Source organism: Pygoscelis adeliae, unplaced genomic scaffold, assembly GCF_000699105.1.
Source record: "Pygoscelis adeliae isolate BGI_AS28 unplaced genomic scaffold, ASM69910v1 Scaffold154, whole genome shotgun sequence".
Taxonomy (NCBI): domain Eukaryota; kingdom Metazoa; phylum Chordata; class Aves; order Sphenisciformes; family Spheniscidae; genus Pygoscelis; species Pygoscelis adeliae.
Genome location: NW_008825113.1, coordinates 627,348 through 646,600, shown reverse-complemented (window position 1 = coordinate 646,600; position 19,253 = coordinate 627,348). Strand labels below are relative to the sequence as shown.

General features: G+C 36.5%; 1 protein-coding gene across 1 annotated transcript in view; it reads left to right on the top strand.

The window, feature by feature from the left end:
- SYNJ1 (synaptojanin 1) overlaps positions 1-19,253 on the top strand; it is a 68,084-nt gene that overhangs the window by 33,648 nt on the left and 15,183 nt on the right. Inside the window, exons 13-24 of the mRNA XM_009327940.1 lie at positions 1,905-2,096; positions 2,237-2,321; positions 3,612-3,752; positions 4,135-4,327; positions 5,651-5,809; positions 8,014-8,170; positions 8,521-8,638; positions 8,755-8,970; positions 9,766-9,844; positions 10,901-11,063; positions 13,119-13,325; positions 14,324-14,452. Coding sequence (XP_009326215.1) covers positions 1,905-2,096; positions 2,237-2,321; positions 3,612-3,752; positions 4,135-4,327; positions 5,651-5,809; positions 8,014-8,170; positions 8,521-8,638; positions 8,755-8,970; positions 9,766-9,844; positions 10,901-11,063; positions 13,119-13,325; positions 14,324-14,452 — 1,839 coding nt within the window. The remainder of the gene's footprint in view (positions 1-1,904; positions 2,097-2,236; positions 2,322-3,611; positions 3,753-4,134; positions 4,328-5,650; positions 5,810-8,013; positions 8,171-8,520; positions 8,639-8,754; positions 8,971-9,765; positions 9,845-10,900; positions 11,064-13,118; positions 13,326-14,323; positions 14,453-19,253) is intronic.

Here is a 19,253-nt window from a genome sequence, read left to right as displayed (position 1 = left end):
AATAGCAATAATTCAATTTTGCAGCTTTTCTTAAAAGCTGCTTGGTAGTAAGTATGAATTATTTGGAGCAACTATTTAAAATTAAGCAGAAAATTGCTAAATTTGCAAAAGGAAAAGAAGGAACTGAAGTGGCGAGAATAAAAGTCCAAACTCTGCTTTTGAACTTGCTCAGAGTACTATGAAGACTAATCTGTGCAGATCTTCAAGGCTGTCTGTGATGCTATTTTGGGTTCCTCGGGTTCAGCTAATCCTTTGGAAGATTTGGGTACTTGTACGTATCGTGGCTACAACATTTCTTGGATGGGTTTCTCTTCAAGTGGTCAGGTGCTTGGGTAGCTTCTGTCCTTGACCCTCGGAGGCTTTTCTGGCATTTGGTGGACTTCTTGACTTGACTGTTACCTAGTGTGTAGATACATTCAGAAGTAGACTCAGTATTTGGCTCTCCCCTGAAAGTGTAAAGTATTCTGTTGGCTCTTTGCTGTTTTCTTGACTTCATTTACCTGGGTTGTGAAAAGGAAAGCATGATCCCAAGCATGATCTGCCCGTAGTACCCCAAAGAGACACCAGTCAGTTCATTGTCTTTTATATGTGATTAGCCCATACATGGATATATGATTTGTTTAGCAGTGAAAGAGTTCACAAACAACAAATACAATATATTATTTTTTTCTATTGCTTCCAGTTTGTTTCAAAATCATGAGGGCTAGAGGATCCCTGATTTTTGTTTTAATTGTGTAGCCAAGATTCTGTAGCAAATTCAAAGGTGGTAAGCTTAAAAAGACTAACTAAAAAGACAACAGCAGCTCACTAATCTTCCTATTTTGGGGATTTGAATGAAAATATTGTGCCCAGTAGCTGACCGTTTTGCAAGACAGCACACAGTGAAGGGAAGAATTCCATCTAATATCGCTTATATGATTCTCACAGAGTCTCATAGCCATGAGAGTATTCAAAATAGGTAAATTAATATCACTTAGGTAAAGTACAATGCAAACAATACTGTTTATACCTGATGCAATTTTTATTCCACTGTGATTAAAGAAAAAAAGGAGCGTAATTTTAAAAAATATTCAGATTTATTCGTTTGCATTAGGAAATATATCTGTGTGAGTATATTATGCAGCTGATTTATGAAGGGACTTTTAAAATCTCTGTAACTCTAGTGTCTGACCATTGAATAATCTTGTTTGTTTGTTTGTTTTTCACAGTGCCCTTTACAGATGGGTCATTACTGTCTCTCCCATCTGGCAGATAGAAACAAGGCACAGAGAAAGGCTGGTGTGATAGAGAAATGAGTTTAATTGTTTTGAATCCTAGCCTACTTTCCTCACTAAAGCAGAATTTTAGGAATTCAACTGACCTAAAAAATAATTCATATTTGTGGCTTAAATAGACATACTCTAATATGATAAAATAATGGGCCTTATCTATTTTAGTAAATGTAGTATATCATTCAATTTTACACTTCTAGAAATTAACATATCTGTAAGTTGGTTTTGTAATGGAGATTGAATTTCATAAATGTAATCTGAAAATGAGGTAGATACCTGTGTTGGCATGTATGAAAAATAATGGTTTGCATAGAGAATCACAGATAGGGTGAAAGAATGACAGATATTTATAAAACATAGACATTATGTTTCTTTTATGTATTATTTACATATCTATTACTTTGAACAAATTACTACTGTCTCTCATTCAGTCACTATCCTACCCACACAAGTAATATGTCTGCAAATGTACTTTCCCTTGTGAAAAGCTGCATTCATCTTGCTTTCACAGTTTAACTTTCTATATGTCTCTGCATGGATTTGTTGCCATTTTTTTAAGGGAAAGATCTCATTGCCAAGTTTTCTGAAGAAACATTCTATATAAAAATAACGTTTTTTCAAATGTTTTTGCAGCATCTGTAAAAGTGCTAAAGAGTATGTGTGAAAACTTTTATAAGTATGCAAAACCGAAAAAAATTAGAGTCTGCGTCGGGACGTGGAATGTCAACGGGGGGAAGCAGTTTCGAAGTATTGCCTTTAGAAATCAGACCCTCACTGACTGGCTTCTAGATGCACCGAAGTTAGCTGGTATTCATGAATTCCAAGGTAGGATTTGTATTCTGTCAATTTTTTCTTGAAAACTGTGATTTTCACAATTCGATCATAAACATTAAAATAGATATATGAGGTCTTGGTTCTTATGTTAATTATAAGTGACAAATAGCTTTTTTATTATTTAAATGCAGATCGCAAAAGCAAGCCTGTAGACATATTTGCCATTGGATTTGAAGAAATGGTGGAGCTAAATGCAGGAAACATTGTGAACGCCAGGTAGGTGATATAATCTATACAATACTAGTTTAGTTGATAATCACTTTTTTTGAGTAAAATGTTACTTAATTTTTTTTTTCTCCTGTTTTGTAATGGTTGGGATTAGTCTGGCCTAATTTTTGACTGTATTCCAGTTCTTTCTGCCAGTTTCTGTGCCAGGATTGCAGACTTCATCTCAGCTTTCCCTAGCAAAGCTGTGATCACTTAGATCATGTATAACGTAATCTCAAGGATCCAAACAGTCAATACTTGACCATATTTTGGATTGCACCTTCAGCAAGGTGCCCCTCAACTTTTTCCTTCATTTAACACTTTGAAGGAATTTACCTCCAATGCTCGTAGCGTTCTGCAGTCTCTGTGCCTTCCTACTGCTGGGAACAGCGAGTCCTGTGAAATTCCTTCCAAAAGCATGTATTGTTGGTATGCCTTTACATAGTGTCTTGCATCAGATTTTGATCTGTATAAAGCAAGGCTTCCTTCCGTACTGTCAGTTTTCACTGTCATTCCATGTATTACATGTATATATTATCATGGTGTTTGCATTTTTCACCCCTAGTGGAGTGGGTTACGAAAATATACTTTTACCAGTGGTGGCTGATGCCAGTGATGAAGTCTTTATGTGTAGTCCTAGGATCGTATTCACTTTGTCCATTGTTTTGTCTGCCTGTTCTGCATGTTTTCTGGTATTTAGCAAGCTTTAACTCATTGGTAAAAGCATCGACTTTAGCAACTGTTAGCCTTTGCACAGGCTAACTCTGTCTTGAGGACAAAGTGGCGGTTTGTCATCCCCTAATTTCGCACTATGTCTAGTTAACGCTGTTTCCAGGTCTGATATTTTTCATTTATATCCAATGCTTGCTCTGAAAACCATAGTCTATTAGGTCTCCAGGGAAGTTTCTTCTTGATCTAAGACCACAGACGTCTCTGTTTTCCAGTATTGACTGAGCTCTAGGCTAGGAAGTAACTCCTTAGAAAAATTCTTGGGTTTTGCTCCTCTAGTCTAGCCTCAGAAACACAGGAAAGATAGCCCTGGCCCCTAACATTGTCTGTGGTGTTGAGAAAAGTGAGGCAGCATTTTATGAGGCTGAATTTGAAATGATGATGTCATGGCGGTCTATAGCCTGTGTCTCTGCTAGGAGGCATTTGAGCACCATTCACAACTTGGCTTTGGCTTACTACCTCAAGGTTTAGTTAAGGTTATTGTATGGAGTTTATTGAACTAGATCAACAGTTTAGATACCTGCTTAATTTGATTTATTTTAAAACTGGCACTTTTAATCTCACTGCTAGCACAACCAATCAGAAGCTTTGGGCTGCTGAACTGCAGAAGACTATATCAAGAGACTACAAGTATGTGCTGCTGGCTTCTGAGCAGTTGGTGGGCGTCTGCCTTTTTGTGTTCATCAGGCCCCAGCATGCTCCTTTTATCAGGTCAGTGAACACACAGCTGTGCCCAAGTTGGGTCACCTTCAGTTTGCTTTGGATTGCAAGCTAACATACAAGTGTACTAAGACACGTATGGGGCCCTAAAAGAACTGTTCCACCTTCTGGGGAGCTAGTTCCTTAAATTCTTTTATCTTAGTTTTTAAATGCCTCATCAGTTGCCAAGAAAGCTTGAAAAGCTGAAGTGTTATATTGTTACCTGCTCAATAGCTCTTGGCATTTTTTTAAAATAGCCCCATGGCCTTACTCCTGTGAAAGAACGATGTGAAAATGTTCTCTTACCAACATAATGTCATACTCAGACATACTTAAAGCTGTTAACTTCTGTGCCATTGTATCTGAAGGTTTAATAGTTGTTTAACTCTTTTAGGGATGTTGCTGTTGACACTGTAAAGACTGGCATGGGAGGAGCCACTGGTAATAAAGGTGCAGTAGCAATTCGGATGTTGTTTCATACATCCAGTCTTTGCTTTGTCTGCAGTCATTTTGCTGCAGGGCAATCACAAGTTAAAGAGAGAAATGAAGACTTCGTAGAAATAGCTCGCAAGCTCGGTTTTCCAATGGTAAGCAACAGTGTTCAAATTCCATATCGAATGAGAAGTTAAACCCTTTGAGCTCCAGCAGTGTCATCCAAAAGCTCTATTTATTTTTTTTCTGTTCCCCAGATTCCTGTGGAAATCAAATTTTCTCAGGTTAGAGATCTCGGAGATCATTAAGTTCCCACAATTTTTATTAAAATAGATGATTGCAGAAAGAATAGGCCTTTCCAGTGCAACGACTGATAGAGATGATGAAGCGTGAATTCACTTGCATTAGGCATCAAAGATTTAGCATAGGAAGGAGACCTTATAGATTCCTGACATGCATGAACTTTTGTAGGCACCAGAGTTAATCAACTATGAAAAAAAAAATCCATGGGAAACAGCACTATTTTCAGTACAGAAGAATGATTTTTGATAATTCATTTTAACTTCTTGGTTACTCATTTTCGTCAAGTTGGATTGTACGGTTCTGTACCATATTCTCATAAAGGATTATCAAATACCAAGTAAATACTTGATGATTTTATCAGTGCAACAAAATGCTTCCTTGAGACTTAAAGCTGTCTTAAATTTTGTAGTCAAACTGTCCTTTGCTAGTTTCTGTGGCACTGTGCAGGAGTCTGACATCTTATCTTACAGGGTTTTTTAATTTCTAGATTTGTCCCCATGGTCATGTTTCAGTTTTTCTTGAAGTACTGTGTTCTTATGGTTGTCAGAAGCCATAGTTTCCTAAATGCCGCTGTTTTAATCTGCCAGTGAATCTGCTTTGATTTACTTAAGGGCAATGGAAAAATCAAAACAAAGAGGGAAGTAAAAGTTCTCACTTTAAACCCTAGGCTTTGTTTAAACTAACAGAGCCCTTCTGTCTCTCCCTAGCCATGAAAATTGTATGTAACTGAAAAGTCTTCAATTAAATCTGAATAATAAAGCCCTCGATTTGCATTCTGTCAGGATATTGTGCCACAAGATCCCAGGGTAGTGTTTTGTTCTCCTTTGCAACCTCTTTGTGACACAGGTAGCAGTCACCATCTTAGAGCAGACTTCTAAAAGAAGAGTAGAAAGATGAAGAATTTTAGAATCCAATTCAGATGATTCATGTTTCTTTAGAAATGCAAACTACATAAGAAGTGTTACTTCTTCTTTCATACTCTATATGTGTGAATGCCATACAGTTGGCTATGTTGTTCTAACCATATGAACACTAAATACTAACATGTATTTCAGTTGTCCTCATCAGCTAGAAATTATGCATATTTTAGAGTTAAAAACCGAACTTCTGCACCTGGAAGTAGTAAATTTGTCACTTGGTTGTTTTAAACTTCATTATGTGCTTCTGTTTTACAGGGAAGGATGCTCTTTTCCCATGACTATATCTTTTGGTGTGGTGACTTTAATTATCGAATAGATATTCCAAATGAGGAAGTTAAGGACCTAATACGACAACAGAACTGGGATCCCCTTATAGCAGGAGACCAACTTATCAATCAGAAAAATTCCGGACAGGTATCTTCAAAATGTTAACACACTTAAGAATACCTTATTTTTCTTTTTGGCTTTAGCCCTTTTCTGTGGTGCTTCTGTAAATCTATATCCTCAGCATGTTTTACTTATCACTTTTGTCCAGGTAGCGGTATGGAAGGGTGGGACATAGCAACATTTAGTAACTTATTCGTAGTAACTGACCTAAAGAGGCAGTGGTACAAATACAGTGGCTCGCTGTAGGAGTGAGGTTTTTCTTTCTCTCCTGAAAAAAAAGGAAACTCTGTCATCTTTTTAGAACTTTGTGTTGGAGTTTACTAATTAGAATATCTTTCTTTTTATCAGGTGCAATATTTAAAAAAATATTTATAGAAGTTCTTCTGGTAATGTTACTGTTTACTTTAAATTGCTGCAGTAATAGGTCTAATGCTGTTACTGTCATTCTGTTGGGAAAAGGAATAGTCCAAACGGAAACCTTTTTACTTACAAAGAAAAAGAGTGTGGAATAACAAAGTCTGAAGAAAGCTTCAGATTTTATATTTTTAGGGTTTCCTGGGAGGCAGCACGTAGCAATTAAAGGAATATTTGTAATGAATCAAATTTTGTGTGAAACTCTGTATTCTTTCTTTCCAGCTTTATGTGGGAATACTGTAGTTGGTAAAATGAGAGACAATCCTCCGTTGTTAGTTTTGTCTGCTTGCCAGCACTTTGATCATAAGCAGTGTTTTTTCTGAATTAAGAGTTCTCTTCCATTTGTGCTGGTGTCTTGTGCACCAGAACAGGAGCAAAACCACTTGATAATTTTTAATTTTTTTTTATAGCCCAGTTCCTAGAGAAAGAGGTGTACATTCAAACGGGCAGACAGCATGATTGTCTGTTAATTCGACTGAAACAGAAGAGAGGTGTAGAGGTCTTGGGGACACGTCCAGCAGTTATAAAGCTATGGAAACTACCGGAATATGAAGATGACTCAAAATAGTCTCCTGGCTGGGGGGAAGAAGGGGTAGTATTGCACCGTTGGGGTGATATTCCATTATTTGGAAGTGGCTGGCTGGGCAGCAGGGGTTATCAGCTGGCTAGCGAGGGTAGCTCCACGGTTGTTGCATGTGGCTGTTAACCGGTGTATCTGCTGTTCCGAAAAGGCATTTACTTAGCAATTTTCTTTGTAAAAGTAGGTTAAGAAATAATTGCCAAAGGCAAAGAAATTAATAAATTGTCTCAGAAGTTGCGGATCTTCTGACATTCTGACATTGATCTTCTGACATTGATTTTTAAATTGACTGGATTTCAATTTATATTTCCAACAAGGAAAGCAGGCTAACCTGTCATTTGATGCAGACTTGACTATAAGATCTAAGTTAGATTTATATTTTACAGACCTCTGATATGAAATAAAACTGCCTGTACAAGATTAAACTCAAGACTGGAGCTGGTTAAGTTAACTAAAGGGTTTTAGCTTATGTCTAGTTTAAACACTTAAGGAGTGAGCAAATCTCCTGGCCTTCTAGAGTCTAGTGTCAGCTGGCTGTATCTGTTTATGTTCCAAAGTACATAATGGATTTTTTGATTCCTTTCAATTGACTCTGTATCTGTAAATACCATACATACTCTTGGTGGATAATTTCATGTAATATCTCTTTTTATTCTGCTTTCCTATTCGCTTGAGAAGAAATGGTGATACTGTCTCTCTAATCTTTCAGTTCATATTGAATGTATTAAGGACTTTTTTTCTTTCTTTTTTTCTCCTTAACTCCTATTTATTGGTGGGGCGTCTTGTGTCAATTTGGGGGAATGCTTTGCATGTTCAGATAGGTACGTAGAAGATAGGTACATAAAATATAAACCTTAATTCCCAACTTTTGCTGATGCGTGAGCAACTAACTGACTACTTAAAGTGCTGTGGACAGCTTCTGTGTTCTGGATGACCTCAAGTTCTGAACGACATTGGAGGAACAGCAGATTGCTCATGAGCCTGGGTTTAAAGATATAAATGTTGACATACTTCTGTTTAATGATGATCTGTCTGGGTCACTATTTAGTCTTAGTGGCAAATGTAGAATGTTTTCAGCAGATAAAATTTGGAGAAAGATTCATATTATCAAATGACTTTTTTTTGAGATGTGTAGACAGGTTTTCACTGTTAGAAAAGAGAATTCTGATTAGTTTCAAGCTGTTTCCCATCTGTTTCTGTTTTCTGGCATGACACATAACTGCTTTGTTTCTTACAGATTTTTAGGGGATTTTTGGAAGGGAAAATAAATTTTGCTCCTACATACAAATATGATCTGTTTTCTGATGACTATGATACCAGTGAAAAATGTCGCACGCCGGCATGGACAGATCGTATTCTTTGGAGAAGAAGAAAATGGCCTTTTGACCGATCAGGTTTGAGTGCTTCCTTAAATTGTTTAAAATATTATTTTAACTGGCTTACAGAATCCATTTAGTGACATTCACAGTGCCAGTGATTCTGAGCTTCTATCCCTGACTTTGTATGAGACAGAAAGCTTAAATAGCATCTGCAGTAAATACAGTGACGCTGAACAGGAGTATCAAGAATCAGATACCAGTTACTGATATTTCAGTAGTTCAAAAGGAACTTCTGTTTTCTTCTGTAGAACATTTGGTTTTGGTTTACTTTCTTTTTTCTCTTTTTACAAATAGCTTATTTTTTAAAGCATGTTCTTGCAATCACTGTGTTTTTCCCCTTTTGTTTTCATTAATACTGAATGTAGCTGAAGACCTGGATCTTCTGAATGCTAGTTTTCACGATGACAGTAATGTCCCTTATACATGGAATCCTGGTACTTTGTTGCACTACGGAAGAGCAGAGCTGAAAACATCTGATCATAGGTTTCAGTTTTATTTTATACATTACTTCCTAATCACTGAAGATTTAATATTCATGTTATATAGTTTCTTGCTCAGGTACTCTGCTTACTGGTTTTTCTCGTGTATTTTTTTCCAAGGCCTGTGGTTGCATTGATTGATATTGACATATTTGAAATTGAAGCAGAAGAGAGACAAAAAGTTTATAAGGAGGTGATTGCAACACAAGGACCACCTGATGGTACTGTAATGGTCTCCATCAGAAGTTCTTCAGCAGAAGAAAACTATTTTGATGATAACTTGATTGATGATCTTCTTCAAAAATTTGCAAGCTATGGTGAAGTTATACTTATAAGGTTAAAAAGACTTTTTACTTTTAATCGCTATTCCTCTTCATCGTTCCCACCTATTTCCTGCATAAAGTTACTTTCTTAGTGGGCATTTCAGTTATGATCTGCTTCATTTTTAACATTTAGGTTTCAACTTTAAGGTCTTCACAGTTGAAAATTAGTTTTACATACCTGTATGTGTCTCAGTTTTCAGACTTAATTTTTCCAGATACTTTTTATTTTTGAGATACTGACTGTCAGAAATCAGAGTTAAAATTTCTTATTTATGTAATTTTATACAAATTTCGTATTCTAAAATTAGGTTAGTAGTTTTAAATGAACAGAAGATGAGAGGATCCCTGTGAATGTTGCATTTTTACTAAGCTGTTAATTGATCTACAAGTGTTGTGGCATTTTGTTTGGGTTTTGGGGGGCTTGTTTCATTTTGGTTTGGTTTGGTTTTTTTCCAGAAGACTAGGAGCATAGTCCCAAGTCCATAGTGTGATGTAACATGGAACACCTAATACAAATGTCTAACCTGTAGTCACACAGTTACTATTGAATGTGTAACTGTAGTCACGTAATTTTTAAGAGGACAGTGCTTTCGTTGCGTGATATTTACTTGGTTCTCTTTTGCTTTTTTTTTTGTTGCAAGGATACATTCAGTTAAAGCTTATTATCCAATTATATATATTTTAATGAACTTAAAAAAATAATTCTTCTCCATGAACTGAAACATTGAAAAACCTTTAAGATAAGAGGCTTCAAAAGTTAGTAGGTAGGATAAAGTATTTTAATTATTGTTTCCAATGGACTCTGCAGGTTCGTGGAAGACAAGATGTGGGTAACATTTTTGGAAGGAAGCTCTGCTTTGAATGTTATGAATTTGAATGGTACTGAGGTAATGTAAAAATTACTGAACTTTCATATAGCAAGAGAAAATCCAACTTTGAAAGAATACTTGGGTGGGTTGGGTTTTTTGTTTGTTTTTAATCCTTAAAAGTTTTTCATGTTCCATACTAGACTGTTGCATCTAATTTTTTTTTTTTTTTTTACTTTTGATAGCCAAATAGCATTATGTTGAGTTTCAAAAGCCAGCTGAGAGAAGTACCAAACTTAATTTAAGTTTAGGAGGAGGACTGTTAGAGAAATGAATATCCCATATTGAGGGGCATCTTCATCAAACGAGGGATTTTTTTAATTGGGAGTGGGGTTTAATGGTTTAAAAAGCAGAGTTTTTACCTTGAGTTTGTAGTATGAACCAGTTTATCGTATTTATAGCCTGCAATTATTTAAAATTCAGCACTCCTGTACTGCAATCACTTAAAAATGTCAAAATTTCAGCTCTCATTGACTTCTGTAGGGCCAGTATTTAATCTTTGTAAAATTTTTAATTTTCATGTTCAGATTTTTACTGATCTATGTTCTTGTTAAGGCTTAGATTCTGTAATGTGATGTTTGGAGATGGATCCTTGCATCTACTGAGAGTTTCACTGGCAGTCCGTGCAGGACAGGGGCTTAGTGTCATGTGTCAGTTTGCAGAATGAAGGCCTGCTCTTTTATCAGTCTCTAAAAATGACTTTATTAATGTAGTTTATAAGTAAGTCTGTTTTTCTTTACAAAGAGTGATGTTTCTGTCGGAATAAAGACACCAGAAGCTTTCCTATTAACTGAAAAGGAAAATCTCATGAGACGAGTTGTTAGTTTTTCTTTAGAAAAATATTAAATAGTTGTTGTTAACAGTTTAAACTACATAAATGTATTTAATTACCAAAAATGAAGTGAAAAGCATAATTATTTTTGTGACGTGTCACTGTCATTGTTTAGTCCCAGAAATTGATAACCTTATGTGTGATATTTTCAGTAATGTTTTTTTCTTTTAAAATCTAGAATGCTGAATTTTAATGTTTCTACTCTTAACAATTTCTGTTTTGTGCATACCTGTTTGGCAATTCAGCTACTAGGAAGGATTATAAACATAAGCTTGAAAAATCCAGATTGGATCAGAAGTTTGGAAGATGAAATGAATCTAGAGAAGATTAATATTGGGCTGCCTTCATCGACAAGCTCCACTTTGCTTTGTGAAGATGCTGAGGTTACTGCAGACTATGATATGGAAGGTGTGTTGAAATAAAGTATTCCTCTTTTTGAAATGCTTACAGTCCTAAATAATGTGGTTAATTTAATGCATATATCTATACTTTAATTTAACAAGTTTATGCCCATCTAAAACAGATAAATCAGAAATCCCGTTATTTCCAACAGTATCTCAACAACTTGTTGAGCAGTGTCAGTTTGCACTGTATCTCTAGGTTTTACTAATTTGCTGACATTCTCTTTATTCTTCTCACTTTATCCTGTGACCTACCCTCTCAGAGTCACTTCATTCAGGCAACTTTTACTGTTCATGGAGATACCCTATAAGCAGGATATACACAACTTCAGAGTGCAAAGCAATTATTTTTTTGCCAATACACATAATAGATTAATAGGACTGATGAGCTCCCATGCTAAGCATTGATATGCTTACCACCCCCAAGAAGACACCTGGTGAGCCTTTGACAGGCAGGCAAATGTGAGTCAGGCAAGGAAACCTTCAACCTCTGTTGCTCCTTGGAGCAGGCTGATCTTTGGCGTTGATGAGTTGCTGTTTTCTGGTTCCCTGGTTTTTTTCGGTTTTGGCTTTTACCTGAAGGGTTTTTATATCTTTTCATGTCATGCTTTTCTAGCGGAATCCTCAAGTTGCTGAATACTACTGTTGCAGCAATTGTGCCTCTGCATTTTTGCTTTTCTTTACTTGCATGTTTCTAATCTATGTACTTTGTCACAGCTTATTTTTTAATCTATTAATTCATTTTTATGAAAGGTCTGCTTCACTCTCTTCGCTGCATTAAAATATATTCTTCTTATATCCTTGGCAAGTAAAACAGCTGTTTTTCGAACATCAGCAACCCGCCCCACACACACACCTTACCTGCTGACACTTCCTGTGTGTATTGCATTTCCATATGTATTTTACAGGGTCGTTTTTTTCTCATTTCTTGAACAGATATACTTTCTAGATATAGTCATTGTGTCTATATTGATTTATTCAGAGTAGCTCATTTGCTTTGAATTTCTATCCAAGCTCCTTAGTGGCAAACATTACATTGCAAAAGTTTCAAGAAAAGGCATGGCAGCTATGTATACTGGAAAGAGTAGACTAAGGGTTTTTTGTACAGGTATTTCATAAAGGAAGATATGTTTGGTAAAGGTACAGATATGGGAAACCTGTATGAAAAGTTGGAATTTGCGTTAGCGTCTGTGTCATAAGATACTTCATCTGTTTTCCAGCGCAGGTAGGAAACAGGACTTGAACAGTTTAGACGCCTGTATGATTGGTTGATTTTATTAATAGTCCTACGTGAAATGGTATGATTCCCTTAAAATGTGACATCTCAAATCCTACAAGACTCTTAAATCAAAAGCTAATATCTAATTAGCAGCCTGGTTACTCTGTAACTGCTGAGCAGTGCAGAGTTGAAGCTGGAACTTCCGTAGAACATTGCGTGTTGTTCAGGTACCTGAAGAGAGAGAAGCCTAGAAGTTATGGAAGAAAGGATTACTATGGTCTGATGGGATAATTGTCTATTTTAGGCATTTCGAATATCAACATAAAAATATTCTAAATTGACAGTTTACTTTTCAAAGGTATGTCCATGTTGAACCTTTTTTTTAAACATCATTCCACCTTTTCAAACAGAAGTTATTACAAATAGCAGATACCGTGAAATCCCCTGCCCAGCCTCCTGAAGAATAAGTGAAGCTTGCCATCTCTTGCGAACCAGGGAAATAATGTTTGCAAAGGTGGTCTTTGTAAAGCTAATTGTTTCTTAGATTAAGCAACATTACAGTTGCCACACTATTATAATTGCCTATAATATATATCCATAATATATATTGTGCATTTGGAGTATTTTCAACTGGTTTGAATATATATCCATTCTTCACGTGTAATTCTATGATGCAAGAATCATACTTTGGTTGCTGAGCTAATTCCTTGGAACTTGAGGGCTTTTTGCAGAAAAGCCCATGCCCAGAATCAGTTTATAATTTCCCCACTTTTTAAAATAAGTAACTGTTGTTCCCTTTATTTTACGTGCTTTTTCTTTTTTGGGGTGGGGTTTGTTATTTAGGAGACATTGATGACTATAGTGCTGAAGTAGAAGAAATCCTTCCTCAGCATCTACAGCCAACTTCAAGCTCTGGTCTTGGAACATCCCCAAGCTCTTCACCGCGTTCCAGTCCCTGTCAATCCCCTACCCTGTCAGATGGACCTGCGCTCCCAGTGAGACCGAGCCGAGCACCAACAAAAACTCCTGGACCGCCTGTTTCCACACACAGTGTGTATTACATTGCTCGACTACCTCTATTACTACTGTACGCTCTGGCAGCTGTATGGCCCAGTGGTAGAATACTAGGTTATAGATTATTTTTAATAGAGCTTTTAGATTAATATAAAAGGCTATTCTTGTCATTATCTAGCATTTTACGCATAAGTGGCCCTGAGCAAATCACCTCATTCTTTGTGGCTCGGTTTTCCTAACAGGCAGTGGAAGAGCTTTGTTTCCCAAGTCTTATTTAGCACACTGTCCACTGATCTACGCTGCTGCAAACTATCTAACTTGCTCTAGTTCGTTAGCATTTCATCGTGAAGGAGACATCTCAAAAAGTTATGTGATTAATAGGCTTTCTAAGTTGATTAGTTTGAAACCTCTGCTCAGAAATTCTGATGCAATGTGTCAGTATAATCCTAGTTCACTTTAGTCATACTCTTCAAATACAGCCCATTTCAATTAATGCTCCTATCAGCTGTAATATGTAAATTGTAATCAGTAGATCTGTAAACTGGGTGTATAATATGAAAGCTTCTGTTTAAACACAACTTCATTTTAGTGACGAAGTGGACATTTAGAATTACAGTGTTTGGAATGGCTTCTAGAACAGTTTATTTCAATGTAATTTGGAGTAACTTTACAAAGACTGCTAAAATGCCTTCAGAATTCCCCTTCTAACATTTTTTTCCAGGGCACTTCGTTCACAGATAGGGGTCAAAATCAAAACTTGGAACTCTGCAATTTGTAAGAATGTTCAGGGTGTCATGAAAAGCATATACTGATAAAAGCGTATGAGACAAAAATCTTGGTTTAGGAAATCTGCTTCTTTTCACCATTGGTTTATTCCTCTTGTTTTCCCTCTGTCAAAAACTTCTGTATCATCGACTCCAGGGCTGGGGACTGAGTGTCCTCTCTGTGAAAATAACTTGCTATTAGAAAAGCTTTACTGTGGTTAGAATGTACAAGTGATTAATTTTTGCATTGGTTTTTGTCATGTTCTTCAGCTGAATTTCAGCTTGGTACCCAACAGAAAGAGTCTTCTCAGAGCTTGGAGCCTAAGCGTCCTCCACCACCTCGCCCTGTTGCTCCTCCTGCACGCCCTGCTCCGCCACAGAGGCCGCCTCCACCATCAGGTAATGCGGTGACGTGTATCAGGTGGTCAGGAATATTTTGTTTCAAGTCTGTGACGTGAACTTTGAAGTCCACACCCAACCTACATGTTGTATTATTGGTATGGGGCTCAATGGAACATACAATTTTTTCACTAAAATGTTTAGTTGATACATTTAATAGCAATAACAGCATGGGAAATAACAGCATTTTTCAGTACCATTTAAATATTATTGCCTTTGCTTGGTGAATAAGTTTTAAAATTTTTATAAACTTATTTTCATAGTTTAAAAATGTGGGCTTCCTACAGCAGTGTTTACTCAACATTTTCATTTTTATAGCATCTTCATTTTTAAAATAAAAGAGAAATAATCTTGTGCATTCACTGATTTATACTCCTTTAATTTTGGCATCAGTATGCATGCATTTTATCATGTCCAAGTTTTTGACGTAGAGTTCATCTGGATCATCTGAAAATGTAAACAATTGAGCACTAAGAGAAACTGGATGTTCAGAAGCATATGGGCAACTTAGTTAATAACAAACTGACCCTTGTCATTTTTAACTTTCTCATTCTTTTTCTTCCCTCTTACCATACTGATATTTTTCATTATTGCTGCATTCATTTCTTAATACTATAAGGCGGTAGGAGTCCTGCACCTGCTAGAAAAGAATTTGGAGGTAATGATTTTAATTGTTTTCGAATATGACTACGTAGCAAAACTACTATGGTGGACTGTTGTGACAATACTTATGATGATGTCCAAAGGTATAAAAATGGATAATTCTTGAATGTCAATGTAACTTCTTTCTCAGGGTTTGTATCCCCCTCTGAATTACATTTGACGTTTTAGTGAAAAAATATTTCTCCAGAAGTTGGTACATTATAGTCAGAGAGATTAAAGTTGTTCCAGGTTTTTATTACTTTGTCCTGGTCAAAATATACCCAGCTATCTTTTCTGTGAAAGCAGAAACTCATCTTTAGTTGTGAAAAGGCTAGCTTTTGTCCTCACAGTCCATGACAAGGAGCATTGTAAAATGGATTGTGATTGTAGCTACTTGCAATGATTATCCATTAATTAATTGCTCAAGTTGAAACTACTGCTGGTCTGGCCCAGTTTCCCCTGGATGATCACCAGTTAACAGAGAGCTCAAATCACTGAGCAATATTTGTCTCTAAGCTGAACACTGACATATGGGTAGTTTTATTTTCTGTTTCCAAGTCTTGAAATGTGCTCCTAAGCCCTTCCTAGAGACATGAAACATCCTCCATAGTTCTTGGAACTAGCGTGTACTTCAGAAACACAAACTGAGCAAAGGAATTGATTCGCTTACTTTGAAGGCACTCGAGAGCTACAGGTCTTTACAAAGTAACAAAATCCTGAAATAATTCTCCCCTTTTGATAATGCTGAGGGCCTTATCAACCCTTTAGGCTAGTTTTGGTTTTTTCCAGCTTGATCTGGTTTTGCATGTAATAGCGACTCGCGTTCTCAGAAGTGCTTCTTCTTGAAACTAATCTTTGTCCTTCTTCGTCACACACTTCATAGTTGAGCTGTCCTGCTTGGACTTAAATCAGCTCATTAATGCATGGGATAGAGTGGGAATAGTTGGTGGCTCTGAAATACTTTCTCAATGGCTTTTCAGATTTCAGACACTGCCGTTCAGGTGGTAGGAAAGAGGGGTTTTTGAGAAAATAATTCAAAAGTTTTGAGCAATCTCAGAAAATAACTAAACCATTTTACATAGTATATAAATATCAGCTAACTTAATCTGATGTCAGGCGGAGATGTGCATGGCTCTTAGATACAGTTGAGGGGAGGAGGTTATTATGCCAAAGGCATAATATTTCAAATTAGTTAAAATGCTTAAGTTTTAGAAAATAGCCAGTTTATACTTAACACGCAACATAGGTGAGATTTAATTCATTGTACTACTTCAGTCCTATATAGTTTTATGTGCACTGACACAATCCTGTTTGCCTAGTTTGTCTCAATTGTGCAAAGACTAGCCGCCTTTTTTTACCTCTTTCCCAACACAGCTTTCCATAAAGAATTGTAACTTGCATAAAACTTGCTTTTTATGCAGTCTCTTAAAAGAGATTGTAGTATATTTTTTTCATATATTATTCTGACCTGAAGCTCATCCCACTTTTTCTTTCCTTTTCATTTTCCACTCATGGCATACATTTATAAGGCATAATGCTTTGCTTTTCAGCGGTACCTGAGCTCAGCTGTGAGCAAGCTAGCACAGGACCGGAAGCAGTATAAATGTCATAGTGTGTTACTGTGCTTGGGGAAATGGCATCTGTTTCTCTTACCTAGAATGAAGGCTCCTAAAGCACTGTGAAAATATCCCCGTGTACTGTATAAGTGTATCAAACTTTGGTCTTAGACTTCTGTAGCACATGCAAAGTGACACTGATCATGTCTTTAAAACAATGTGCATTTTAAATGTTACTTTTTCTTTTTCTCATGTGTTTTAACCTTTTTTTCTGAGTGCTTCACTCCCTTCAATGCCCATAACATTTCTTCTAATGGCTCAGTATGCTTTGAAGATGGGAGCAGGATTTGGGCATCTAAGGTTTTTTTGAGAGTTTGGTCATATTTTACTTCAGAAGTAACTCAGAATTCAAAGAAACAAGGCTGTGTACTCATTGCAGGGGTTTGCAAAGTGTAGACTTTTTGCCTGCTAATACGAAAGATTTCCACTGAGGATTTTATGAGCTCTCAGTAGTTTATGGTTAAAAATTAAAATGTTGCACTCTGTTTACCCGAGAGTTTTTTTTAATACATTACAGAGTAAATTCTTACAGAACATTAAAAATTATAAAGGCTGCTAATTGTCAATTAGTTGAAGTTAAAAAATAACATTTGTTTTGGGTTTTTTTTCTTTAATAACATTAGTCAGACTTTTCCTGATTAATGCAGGAGAGGCTTATAGTTGTCTTTTAACATTGGTTTGAACTGTTAAAATGGGGTTAAGATTGGGTTAAGATTGAGAGAATGCATAGTATTTTCAGTATATGCAATAATTTGGGTAAAATGCATTACATTTTCACTGTGATTATCCTCCAAATAAATAAAATAAACATAGAAAATACAGTAATAAAGTTGACATTAAAAGAAATCCAAGTATGTTAAGCTATGAAAATACATGCACCCAAGCAGCAAGTACTTACTAGTGTACACTGATAATTATAGTCATACATTAAACTTAGCCTTGCAAGAACCATTCAACATCTTTATTTTTCCCCTGTAGCGCTTTTTTTTTTTTTTTCAGAGCAGAGTTCAGGTTGTTTGGGTGCATTAGGATATGGCAGTCATTTTGCAAAAGCTTTTTTTGTTGGGTTTTGTTTTTTGTTTTTTGTTTGTTTGTTTTTTAATATGGGGAAGAGCACCTTGCTTCTTTCCTTGCTGAAGAAGGAATGTTCAGTAATGGAGGAAACAAGAAGCCTTAATGCCAAAACAGTAAATGCATTGTTCAAATGTAGGCAAATGGCCTAGATTACATATATATACACATACACATATATACACACACATGCACGCGTGTGCATATATGCACATTTTACTTTATGAGAAGTTGGAGTGGCTTTATTTTCCATTAAGCTAATGTGTAAATGTAACCTTTGCAAAACATGCAGCTCTGTCTAAAAGATGTCAGGGCGTAAGTTACAGGTTGTTTCTGTATAAATCCAACCCCTTTCCTTAAAATACTATTTAAAACAAGTATGTGGTATCTTTACTTGCAAAATACTGTTTCAAACTGCAATAGAGATTTCAAGCTATATACAGACTACAGTAACAGTTTAAAATGATACCCAAAAATGTGTTTCAGTTTCAGATGTGCATTTTTCACTGTCCTGACAATTAAAGTCTTCCTATAATGCCAATTGTGATAGCATTATCACAGCACCATAATCTTGCTTTATCACTGTTGAAGAGTATTATTAGTAAGTGAAATTTGGGGTATTTGACCTTTATGCCCTTTCTCTCCCATATAATGAATATTTTTAAATTTGCAAAACCTTTTAAAATCCTCATGCACAGAAGTCTTCCTCTGTATGGTGCACCAACACAAGAACATGTCTATGTGCTATGGCCAAAGAGGTTCTCTGCTTTCCTTCTCCTGAAAGGAGTTGACTTTATTAATCATCTTGCATAAAAGAAGACTTGCTTAACAAGAGCATCCTGAAAATACCTATTCAAAGTATGGGCTGAGTTGCGCTTTGGGAGGGGAAAGTGCAGAAGATCTGTGAAACGAACAGGCTAGTTCCCTGCTCTTGGAGAGGTTTTATTGTGCCCATTTCCATTAATACTCTGAGATGAACAGTTAGCTTTATGTCTCTGTAACCACAGAGTGTTCAGAGGAGTGTCCTGTAGTCTGTTGGGCTGCTCTCCACCTCCCTTTATTTTCCTCCAGTTAGCAGGTAGGCTTCTCATAGCTTATGGGTTACCACTTTCTTTTCTCCCCTAGGGTTCCTCTGGGTTGCATGGGAGAAGGGCAGAGCTAGTACCTGAAAGCAATGAAATGTTCTCAGGCAGTGCTCCCCTCCTGTGCGCCCCGCCCCCACAAACGGTCTCTATTCATCCCTCCTCAGTGCTGCTTCTCTCGCAGAGAAGTTCACTGCCAGAAACTTTTGCGATGGAAATCGAATGTCATTTGGCAGAGCCTGGAACTCACCCAGAATATATAACATATGCTAGTATGTAACATCTTTGAACCAGATGTTCAGCAAAACCAGAGATCTGACATCTCTGGAGATAATCACATACCAGCCTCATCTGCAACCTTCACTCTTCCTACTCTGAGTGACACCTCCA